At 47.6% G+C, this 12500-nt stretch overlaps 1 protein-coding gene across 1 annotated transcript in view; it reads right to left on the bottom strand.

Moving 5' to 3' along the window:
- Nucleotides 1-12500, bottom strand: part of LOC120572275 (FH2 domain-containing protein 1-like) — a 51147-nt gene that overhangs the window by 24672 nt on the left and 13975 nt on the right. The window contains exons 2-5 of the mRNA XM_039821512.1: nt 7290-7642; nt 6876-7037; nt 2205-2266; nt 330-432 (exon numbers count right to left, since the gene is read on the bottom strand). Coding sequence (XP_039677446.1) covers nt 330-432; nt 2205-2266; nt 6876-7037; nt 7290-7490 — 528 coding nt within the window. The 5' untranslated portion in view covers nt 7491-7642. The remainder of the gene's footprint in view (nt 1-329; nt 433-2204; nt 2267-6875; nt 7038-7289; nt 7643-12500) is intronic.

Below are 12500 nucleotides of genomic sequence, written 5' to 3' on the forward strand. Positions count from 1 at the left end.
GCACTTTTTAAAAAGAAAAAATTCCGCCTTTTTCAAGGATTTTGTCACTTTTTACGAAGTTTGTCTTCTTTCTTCCTACTGTGTGTTTTTAGTTGTACAAGTCCGTCGCTTTTTAAGAAGATTTTGTTGCTGTTTTCTAAGTATTTGATACTATCTTCCTCCTATTCTTGCCTTAACTTACTTCTTCCTACCGACTTTTTCCAAGTTTTTACATTAAAATAAAACGTTTTTGTTGCCTTTTTTCGTCAGCATTTAAATGTTTTTCAGTTACATGGCTATGGCTGTGTGTGTGTGTGTGTGTTGTTTGGTAAATCTATATGTGACGTTACCTCTTTTTTCTCGGGCATCATCTTCAGCAGGTCTCTCAGGGGCTCCGCCCCATAAGGCTCGCCGTTGCCATGGTGAATATCGTCTACTATCGTCTGATTGGACCTGAAGGAGGGAGGATTTTGATGATTGGTTGATTGATTAAAGATATTTTTTGAGCTAAAAAAGCTCCTGAAAAGTGTGATTTTCTTTGTTTTACATCACAATAAGCTGAGTATCTTTGTGTGTTGGACTGCTGGTTGAACAAAACTAAACATTTAAAGACATCACTGGACTCTGGGAACTCCTGAAGGGCATTTTATTCTCATTTATTGACAATGTATGGACCTATATACTGTATATATTAAGTCCTCCACAAATGGACAACTTGAAAACAAGACGTTTTACATCTCTTTTTGTCGTTTTGCATCTTTTTGTGGTTGTTTTACGTCCCTTTGTGAACATTTTGCATCTTTGTGGATGTTTTGGGTCTTTTATTTAACATTTGATGCATTTTTGTGGATGTTTAGGGTCTTTTAGTTAACATTTAATGCATTTGTGTGGATGTTTAGGGTCTTTTAGTTAACATTTATGCATATTTGTGGATGTTTTGGGTCTTTTATTTAACATTTGATGCATTTTTGTGGAGGTTTTAGGTCTTTAAGTAAACATTTGATGCATTTTTGTGGACGTTTTAGGTCTTTAAGATAACATTTGATGCATTTTTGTGGAGGTTTTAGGTCTTTAAGTTAACATTTGATATTCTTTGTGGACGTTTTAGGTCTTTTAGTTAACATTTGATGATCTTTGAGTTAACATTTGATGCATTTTTGTGGATGTTTTAGGTCTTTTAGATAACATTTGATGCATTTTTGTGGATGTTTTAGGTCTTTTAGATAACATTTGATGATCTTTGTGGCCGTTTTAGGTCTTTTAGTTAACATTTGATGCATTTTTGTGGATGATTTAGGTCTCTTTGTGGCCCTTTTACATCTTTGTGTGGTCGTTTTAAGTCTGAGGTCGTTATACGTCTCTTTGCGGATGTTTGGCATTTCTGTAGATATTATATGTCTCCTTGTAGTCGTTTTATGGCCCTTTTGTGTCCGTTTACGGTCATTTTGTGTCTCTTTGTAAATATATTTCTTTTACTATGGCTTTAAGAAATATTATATAATATTTGAAATACTATACAGTATTTTATATTATATTTTACATCGTTTTCTTTCCCTCAGTGATATTTTGCTGACCCTGGTGAACGTCCTCTAACGTGACTTGAAACCAGTCGCATGATATTGAGCGTCTCTGTCTGCGTCACATCCTGGCATCATGACACATCTGTTTACCCATAACACCCTGGGATGAGGGAGAGGACACGCATCACACCGTCACACACACGCTATCACACACACACACGCCACCAAACACACACACACACACACACACACACACACACACACACACACACACACACACACACACACACACACACACACACTCCATCACACACATCAACACACTCACACTCACATACACACGCTATCACACACACACACACACTCCATCACACACATCAACACACTCACAACGTCACACACACACGCACACACACACACACACCCTCCATCACACACATCAACACACACACGCTGTCACATACACGCTATCACACACACACACACAACATTGCACGCACACACACAGAGACACACACACTAAACTCTAAAGTAGCAGAAAAAGGAAACACTCAAGTAAAGAATAAGTACCTAAATACTATTCTATATTATTATAATTTCAGTACTTTAGTAAAAAGTTCAGTTTCTCCTCTGAGGAGATTTTAATACTAAATGAGTTGTTGCTTCAGTGTTCGTGTTCGGTTGTGGTCAAAAAGCGAGATTTACCTCTTGAACTTTCTGAGGAAAATCCCGATGTTCATCCCTCGCTTAGAGTCAAGTATGGTTACCTGAGAGAGAGAGAGAGGGAGAGGGAGGGAGAGGGATGAAGAGGGAGAGGAAGAGGGAGAAACAGAGAGAGGGACAGAGAGACAGAGAGAGAGAGAGAGGGAGAGAGAGAGGAGGAGAGGGAGAGAGAGAGAGAGAGAGAGAGAGAGAGAGAGAGAGAGAGAGAGAGAGAGAGAGAGAGAGAAGAGGGAGAGAGAGAGAGAGAGGGAGACAGAGAGAGAGAGGGTGAGACCGAGAGAGAGATAGAGGGTGAGACAGAGAGAGAGACAGAGCGAGAGAGGGTGAGACAAAGAGAGAGACAGAGAAAGGGAGAGGGTGAGACAGAGAGAGAGAGAGAGACAGACAGAGACAGAGAGATGGAGAGAGAGAGAGATAGACAGAGAGAGAGAGGGAGACAGAGAGAGAGAGAGAGAGAGAGAGAGGGAGACAGAGAGAGAGAGAGACAGAGAGAGAGAGAGAGAGAGAGGGAGACAGAGAGAGAGAGAGAGACAGAGAGAGAGAGAGAGACAGAGAGAGAGAGGTAAAGGTGAACAGATATCAGTTTGAGGTTAGAGCCCAGGTGAAAACACACCTTCAAAAAACTGCATAAACACGCAAAACACAGACTGTCATTAAAGATAAGTTACACCTAAATATCCAGATATACGGGCGCAGGCATTTAGGACCCAGAGTCTGCACAGTAGCGATTGGACGGTGGAGCCGTGGTAAGTCCCGCCCACACACTCCGCCCTACCAATCACGAGTCAATCCCAGCTAGGGTTGCACAATTTTTTACCACAATATAAACCAGCGCAATAGACACATTCTCCTCATATCGTGCATAATCCCAGCTGTCAATCATGACGTTTCACCCAGTTTTTATATCCAATAACTTCCATCCATCCGTCCATCTTCTTCCGCTTAACCGGTGTCGGGTCGCGGGGGGAGCAGCTCCAGCAGGGGACCCCAAACCTCCCTTTCCCGAGCCACATTAACCAGCTCCGACTGGGGGATCCCGAGGCGTTCCCAGGCCAGGTTGGAGATATAATCCCTCCACCTAGTCCTGGGTCTTCCCCGAGGCCTCCTCCCAGCTGGACGTCCCTCCACCTAGTCCTGGGTCTTCCCCGAGGCCTCCTCCCAGCTGGACGTGCCTGGAACACCTCCCTAGGGAGGCGCCCAGGGGGCATCCTTACCAGATGCCCGAACCTCCTCAACTGGCTCCTTTCGACGCAAAGGAGCAGCGGCTCTACTCCGAGCTCCTCACAGATGACTGAGCTTCTCACCCTATCTCTAAGGGAGACGCCAGCCACCCTCCTGAGGAAACCCATTTCGGCCGCTTGTACCCTGGATCTCGTTCTTTCGGTCATGACCCAGCCTTCATGACTATAGGTGAGGGTAGGAACGAAAACTGACCGGTAGATCGAGAGCTTTGCCTTCTGGCTCAGCTCTTTTTCGTCTCAACGGTGCGACAGATCGGTCATACGCCTTCTCCAGATCCACAAAACACATGTAGACCGGTTGGGCATACTCCCAGGGTCCCTCCAGGATCCTTGCGAGAGTGAAGAGCTGGTCCGTTGTTCCACGATCAGGACGGAATCCACATTGTTCCTCTTCAACCCGAGGTTCGACTATCGGCCGAACCCTCCTTTCCAGCACCTTGGAGTAGACTTTACCAGGGAGGCTGAGAAGTGTGATACCCGTGTAATTGGCACACACCCCGTGAAGGACCTTGGTGGCACACCCTCTGGTTTACTTAAAGAGGAACCACCACCCCAGTCTGCCACTCCTTTGGCACTGTTCCAGACTTCCACGCAATGTTGAAGAGACGTGTCAACCAGGACAGCCCCTCCACACCCAGAGCCTTGAGCATTTCTGGATGGATCTCATCAATCCCCGGGGCTTTGCCACTGTGGAGTTGTTTGACTACATCAGTGACTTCCGCCCGGGAAATCGACGACAATCCCCCGTCATCCTCCAGCTCTGCCTCTAACATAGAGGTCATATTAGTCGGATTCAGGAGTTCCTCAAAATGCTCCTTCCACCGCCCTATTACCTCCTCAGTTGAGGTCAACAGTGTCCCATCCTTACTGTACACAGCTTGGATGGTTCCCCTTCCCCTCCTGAGGTGGCGAACAGTTTTCCAGAAGCACTTTGGTGCCGACCGAAAGTCCTTCTCCATGTCTTCTCCAAACTTCTCCCACACCGCTGCTTTGCCTCTTTCACGGCAGAGGCTGCAGCCCTTCGGGCCCCTTGGTACCCCTGCAACTGCCTCCGAGTCCTCTGGGATAACATATCCCGGAAAGACTCCTTCTTCAGTCGGACGGCTTCCCTGACCACCGGTGTCCACCACGGTGTTCGTGGGTTACCGCCCTTGAGGCACCTAAGACCCTAAGACCACAGCTCCCCCGCGAGCTTCAGCAATGGAAACTTTGAACATTGTCCTCGGGTTCAATGCCCCCAGCCTCCACAGGGATACACGAAAGCTCCGCCGAGGTGTTGAGTTGAAAGTCTGTCGGACAGGGCCTCCTCCAGACGTTCCCAATTTACCCGCACTACCCGTTTGGGCTTACCAGGTCTGTCCAGAGTCTTCCCCCACCCCCTGACCCAACTCACCACCAGATGGTGATCGGTTGATAGCTCCGCCCCTCTCTTCACCCGAGTGTCCAAAACATACGGCCTCAGATCAGATGAAAACGATTATTAAATCGATCATTGACCTTTGGCCTAGGGTGCTCTGGTACCAAGTACACTTATGAGCATCCCTATGTTCGAACATGGTGTTTGTCATAGACAATCCATGACTAGCACAGAAGTCCAACAACAAACAACCACTCTGGTTTAGATCAGGGAGGCCGTTCCTCCCAATCAGGCCTCTCCAGGTGTCTCCATCATTGCCCACGTGCGCGTTGAAGTCCCCCAGCAGAACAATGGAGTCCCCCACTGGAGCCCCATGCAGGACTCCACTCAAGGTCTCCATTGTGAGTATCCCCACACCCCCCCGGCGCCTCACACCCTGGGCAACTCCGGAGAAGAAAAGAGTCCAACCCCTATCCAGGAGTATGGTTCCAGAACCGAGACTGTGCGTAGAGGTAAGCCCCAACAGATCTAACCGGTGGCGCTCCACCTCCCGCACCAGTTCCGGCTCCTTCCCCCACAGAGAGGTGATGTTCCACGTCCCCAGAGCCAGCGTCTGCTGCCCGGGTCTGGTCCGTCGAGGCCCCTGACCTTCACTGCCCCCCGTGTGGCAGCGCACCCAACCCCAGCGGTTCCTCCCACAGGTGGTGGGCCCATGGGCTGATCAAATAACTTATAAAACCCAAATTTATTAGAAAAATTAACACCTAAACCAGTGTTTCTCAAATGGGGGTACGTGTACCCCTAGGGGTACTTTGGAGTACTGCAGGGGGTCCGTGAAATTTTTGCAAAAATGCTAATTTAAAAATATGTCATGCATAATTCCTAAAATAACTATACTATAATAATGGATGAATTAAAGGGATACGCAACCGTTTGTTGAAATAGGGCTTATCACGGTCTTCCCTAGCTGTAGATAGGTGAGGTCTCCTCTAGCTGTAGATAGGTGAGGTCTCCTCTAGCTGTAGATAGGTGGGGTCTCCCCTAGCTGTAGATAGGTGGGGTCTCCTCTAGCTGTAGATAGGTGGGGTCTCCTCTAGCTGTAGATAGGTGGGGTCTCCCCTAGCTGTAGATAGGTGGGGTCTCCCCTAGCTGTAGATAGGTGGGGTCTCCTCTAGCTGTAGATAGGTGGGGTCTCCCCTAGCTGTAGATAGGTGGGGTCTCCCCTAGCTGTAGATAGGTGGGGTCTCCTCTAGCTGTAGATAGGTGGGGTCTCCTCTAGCTGTAGATAGGTGGGGTCTCCCCTAGCTGTAGATAGGTGGGGTCTCCTCTAGCTGTAGATAGGTGGGGTCTCCTCTAGCTGTAGATAGGTGGGGTCTCCTCTAGCTGTAGATAGGTGGGGTCTCCCCTAGCTGTAGATAGGTGGGGTCTCCCCTAGCTGTAGATAGGTGGGCCAACGCATTTTTTGTGCGTGCATCGTTTTAGTCCGGTTCAACACCGGCAGCGCCGCCGCTAGTTAGCTTAGCGTAGTGAATGGAATCCTATGTTGCCGGTTAGCGTGTTGTGAGTAAAAGTGAGCCAACAAAAGACAATAAAACAACCTAATTACTTGCACTGAGACAAAAAATGTGTTGGCCCACCTATCTATAGCCAGGGTAGACCGTGATAAGCCCTATTTCTACAAATGGTGGCGTATTCCTTTAAGTGATGGATTCTAAACATTTGAAATGTAGCATTTAAATGTTTTTGTTTAAAAAAGGCTGCTGTTTAGTGAATCTATCACTGCCGGTGCTGTATTATATAGACTTTTTTTTCTACCAAAAATGTTTGCCACTGGTCAGGGGGTACTTGGCTTAAAAGCAATTCAAAGGGGGTACAATATTGAACAAAGTTTGACAAACACTGACCTAAACAAACATCAGCGTGATCAGAACTAGTTACTGTACTTTGATTCTTTAGTGGTCCATGTTCTAACCGAACACACACACACACACACAGACAGACAGACAGACAGACAGACAGACAGACAGACAGACAGACACACACACACACACCTACCTCCTCTTTGGGCTCTCCGTATGAGCTCCTGGGCTTCTCTCCACTGGGGGTCTTGGTGTTAGATTGACGGTCGTTCATACTGAAAAGCTCCTCGATGGTCTGGACGTCGATCTGGTGCTGCTGGACTCGGCCCTGAGTCCACAGGTTGGCACGCCCCTTCACCTGCAATACACACACACACACACACACACATACACATACACACACACACACACACACACACACAATGTAAGTACATTTTTTTTTACTTTAGAACAAGTTCAAGTTTCTCTGAGTTTACGAGGCACACTTGAATGCACCATTAGTTTATGAGGTGCACATGAATGCACCATGAAGTCCCATTGGAGCCCATGAATACAATGCTTTATTGACATAATAACGATGTGACTCCATCGTGCCAAGCTGAGACTCTACCTTATCCTCTGGTATCGTCTTCCAAAAGAAACTCCTCACGCTCTTCTTCCTCGTCAGGCCTCCTACAGGGTTTCCTAGCCCTGGAAGCAGGGGGGGTGGGGGAGGAGGAGGGGCAGGGGGGGGAGGAGGAGGAGGAGGAGGAGAAGGAGGAGAAGGCACGGCCACGCTCTCCACCTCCCTGTCATCGGCCGTCACGTGCATCCCGGCGGCCGATTGGACGGGAGGCGGAGCTTCTGGTGGCGGACAGGTCAGTCAAGAAGGTGATGGGTAACCATGGAGACAGGCGTGGCGAGATTGGTGAAGATGGGTCATCACTGCTATAGGTGGCCGTTGAAGGTCTGAAGATGAGAGAGCTGCGGAGAAATTAAGGAAAAACTGAGTGAGAAAAACTTATTAAAGCGCAACTCTCGCCAAAAATGCAACTTAGGGTCTTTTTGTGAATGTAGCCGAGTCAAACTTTCGTTCTCCAACGGTAAAGTTCCCAGATGGATATGCCGAGCAGATGCGAAGCGATTCGTCAGGTTACGAAAACGCGTGCGTGCTAGAAATCGGAACGATTTCAAAAGATTCCCATCTGTCGCTTACACACGAAAACACGGGAGAACGGGGTCCAGGTTGGAAAAATTACAGAGTAATGAAATCACAGAGTATGGAGAGTTAAAGCGTAACTCTCGCCAAAATGCAACCCTAGGGTCTTTTTGTGAATGTACCCGAGTCAAACTTTAGTTTAAAAGCATATTTAGGACGGAAGAGCCACTTTTAAGATTTACCGTATTTTCGGTCAAATGGCCTTTTGAATGGGAGTGCTTAGGGGCACTTTTATGCTAGCCTCAAAATAGCTATTTTTAAAACACCAGGAAGGCTCGACACAACATGAGACTTTGCTCCAAGTATCACCAGGGTCTCTACACCTTAACGAAAGCGTTGACAACATTGTTTGTGTTCACAGAGTTTACTAAAAAGAGGTTTTGAACAACTCACCGTAGCTCTCGTTGTTTCCGGCCGCTAACACCTCGGCAGTCAAAACGAGTCGATATCAAAACAAGTAGCCCCAGATTTAGTATGTCCCGTGTGCACCGGTGTAGTTAAGGTGTAGAGCCCCTGGTGATACTTCAAGCAAAGTTTAATGTTGTGTCGAGCCTTCTTAGTGTTTTAAAAATAGCTATTTTGAGGCTAGCATAAAAGTGCAGCTAGCACTCCCATTCAAAAGGCCATTTTGACCGAAAAACGAAAACACGGTAAATCTTAAAAGTGGCGCTTCCATCCTAAATATGCTTTTAAACTAAAGTTTGACTCGGGTACATTCACAAAAAGACCCTAGGATGCATTTTGGCGAGAGTTACGCTTTAACTCTCTATACTCTGTAATTTCATTACTCTGTAATTTTTCAACCTGGACCCCGTTCTCTCGTGTTTTCGTGTGTAAGCGACAGATGGGAATCTTTTGAAATCGCTGCAACCGTAAGCCGCGAAACGGACTTCAATGTAATCATAAAAGGGGCAAATGGACATCGTTGATTTCCGTCCACAAAAAATGCTGTGGAAAATGCAGTGCGGCAGCAGAAAAAAAACCCCAGCTTTGGTCGCGTTGGAACCTCATTTTGACGCTCCAAAATTGTAAACAAGGCGTGTTCGGATTTTATAAACAACGATGCTACCAAGGGTGTGACGAGGCACTCAGCTCACGAGACGAGACACGAGACTTTAACACTATTTGAAATGACGCTGACATGACACACGTACCATGACTGTACTTGTGATGTCTTCTGGTCGACCATGCGCTTGTTGTCCTTCTGGGTCAAAATTAACACTTGTTTTTGACGTTTTTTTTTAAATATTTTTGAGACATTTTCTGACGTCTTTGTCACTTTATTTGTCACTTTTTTCCCCTACGTTTTTCGATGCTATTTTTCCCACTAACACCAACTTAGCACCAATAGTTTTACACGTATTTGTGGAATTCTTGGTCAATAAATCTCATTTATAGGAGATTATACCTAACCATTTACATTTTTTCAAACGCTATAAAATTGAATGCCCACAATTCAATGAAAGTAGGAATCGAGTACTTGCAATTGTACTTAATTCTTTGAGTCATTTGGTTAAAAAGAAACCCATATTTCTGATATAGAAGTTTTGAGAACGGGTCAAATTTGACCCAAGGTTATAACAAGAGGGTTAACAGACATTTATTTTGAATGAAAACATTTAAGATTACTACGGTAAGTAAAGTATCCGAGTACTTCCTCCTGTTGGAATCCCATTGAAAACCTTGATTTCAAACAGCTGCTGAAAGCAGATTTATGAGAATTAAAAAATGAAAACAGCGTGACACTGTGTTAGTTCGTCTTAAAACAAGCTCCGAGATAATTATCCATTTTTTATAATGGAGACGCGCAGCCGACAGCTCTTCACACTGAACTCTGAGACGAGGCCGTCGGCGGACAGTTTGTCAGAGGAATCAACGGAGGACAAAACAGGAGGAGGAGATTTCTTCCGTCAATGTCAGTAACTCGCTCAGTTGTCGTCTGAAAGGGGCGTGGGCTTCGTTTCACCATGGGAGGGGACACATTAAAACCAGGGGGAGCGAGAGAGAGAGAAAGAGGGAGAGATGATGTGCTTAGAATAGCTTGTGAATCTGAAAGTCATCGTCCCTTAAAAAGGTCCCATGGCATGAAAAATGTCACTTTATGAGGTTTTTTAACATTAATATGAGTTCCCCCAGCCTGTCTATGGTCCCCCAGTGGCTAGAAATGGTGATAGGTGTAAACCGAGCCCTGGGTATCCTGCTCTGCCTTTGAGAAAATGAAAGCTCAGATGGACCAATCGGAAATCTTGTTCCTTATGAGGTCATAAGGAGCAAGGTTACCTCCCTTTCTCTGCTTTTCCCACCCAGAGAATTTGGCCTCCCCATGAGAGAGAGAGAGAGACATCATGGCTTTCAAACGAGCAAAGTGGCAGTTGGTCAAGGCCTACTGACTGCTGCTCTCTCCTACTGACTGCTACTCTCTCCTACTGACTGCTGCTCTCTCCTACTGACTGCTGCTCTCTCCTACTGACTGCTGTTCTCTCCTACTGACTGCTGTTTACTCCTACTGACTGCTGCACTCCCCTACTGACTGCTGCACTCCCCTACTGACTGCTACTCTCCCCTACTGACTGCTGCTCTCTCCTACTGACTGCTGCTCTGTCCTACTGACTGCTACTCTCCCCTACTGACTGCTACTCTCCCCTACTGACTGCTGTACCATCATTCCCCACTGCTACTCTCCCCTACTGCTGCTGCTCTCTCTACTGACTGCTGCTCTCTCCTACTGACTGCTGCTCCCCTACTGACTGCTACTCCCCCTACTGCTGCTACTGACTGCTGCTCTTCCCTACTCTGCTGCTTTCCTACTGACTGCTGCTCTTCCTACGACTGCTGCTCTCCCTACTGACTGCTGCTCTCCCTACTGACTGCTGCTCTCCCCTACTGACTGCTGCTCTCTCCTACTGACTGCTGCTCTCCCCTACTGACTGCTGCACTCCCCTACTGACTGCTGCTGCTCTCTCCTACTGACTGCTGCTCTCCACCTGACTGCTGCTCTCTCCTACTGACTGCTGCTCTCTCCCCTATGACTGCTGCACTCTCCTACTGACTACTCTCTCCTACTGACTGCTGCTCTCCCCTACGGACTGCTGCTCTCCCCTACTGACTGCTCACTCTCTCCTACTGACTGCTGCTCTCTCCTACTGACTGCTGCTCTCTCCTACTGACTGCTGTTCTCTCTCCTACCGACTGCTGTTCTCTCTACCTACTGCTGCTGCTCTCCCCTACTGACTGCTACTCTCCCCTACTGACTGCTGCCTCCCTACTGACTGCTGCTCTGTCCCTACTGATTGCTGCTCTCTCCTACTGACTGCTTCTCCCTACTGACTGCTACGGACTGCTGCTCTCCCTACTGACTGCTGCTCTCTCCTACTGACTGCTGCTCTCTCTACTGACTGCTGCTCTCTCTCCTGACTGCTTCTCTCCCCTACTGACGCTGCTCTCTCCTACTGACTGCTGCTCCCCTACTGACTGCGCGCACTCCCCTACTGACTGCTGCTCTCTCCTGACTGCTGCTCTCTCCTACTGACTGCTGTTCTCTCCTACTGACTGCTGCTCCTACCACTGCTGCTCTCCTTACTGACTGCTCACTCCCCTACCTGCTACTATCTCCTACTGACTGCTGCTGTCTCCTACTGACTGCTGCTCTCCCTACTGACTGCTACTCTCCTGACTGCTGCTCTCTCCTACTGTGCTGCTCTCCTACTGACTGCTGTTCTCTCCCGACTGCTGTTCTCTCCTACTGACTGCTGCTCTCTCCTACTGACTGCTGTCTCTCCCTGACTGACTGCTGTTCTCTCCTACTGACTGCTGTTCTCCCCTACTGACTGCTGCTCTCCCCTACTGACTGCTGCTCTCTCCTACTGACTGCTGCTCTCTCCTACTGACTGCTGCTCTCCCCTACTGACTGCTGCTCTTTCCTACTGACTGCTACTCTCCTACTGACTACTCTCTCCCCTACTGACTGCTGCTCTTCCCTACTGACTGCTGCTCTCTCCTACTGACTGCTGCTCTCTCCTACTGACTGCTACTCTTCCCTACTGACTGCTACTCTCTCCTACTGACTGCTGCTCTCTCCTACTGACTGCTGCACTCTCCTACTGCTGCTATTTATTCAGAGACAAACGGAAACCTAAAAGTGTACATTTACTACCACTTAACAAATAAACTGCTGTTGTATTCTCTGCTCCGATAGCCGACAGCTGTCTGCTCTGAGCACATTCACCGTCCCTCTCTCTCTCACGTAGGCCTACAGGCTAAGCACCGAGCTACTACCCGGTCTTGTAACACGAGGAGAGCCTGCCAGAGCTTCTTGTATTTTGGTCCAAAAGTCCGAACCATCAAAAAAAAGGCTTTCACACACTATAAACGAAACCGGACCATGGTTCAGTTTGGTCCGGACCGAGACCACCTCTTTTGATCGGACCAAAATTTTGGCCCTAAAGCACTTGGAAGCGAACAGAGACCCCCACGTAAGCTCAGACACACACACACACACACACACACACACACACACACACACACACACACACACACACACACACACACACAACACACACACACCACGATTTTGTTGCGTGCCAAGTAAACAAACTGCCATTGTTTGGAACGCGGTCTGTTACC

Source organism: Perca fluviatilis, chromosome 14 (genome assembly GCF_010015445.1).
Source record: "Perca fluviatilis chromosome 14, GENO_Pfluv_1.0, whole genome shotgun sequence".
NCBI classification, from domain to species: domain Eukaryota; kingdom Metazoa; phylum Chordata; class Actinopteri; order Perciformes; family Percidae; genus Perca; species Perca fluviatilis.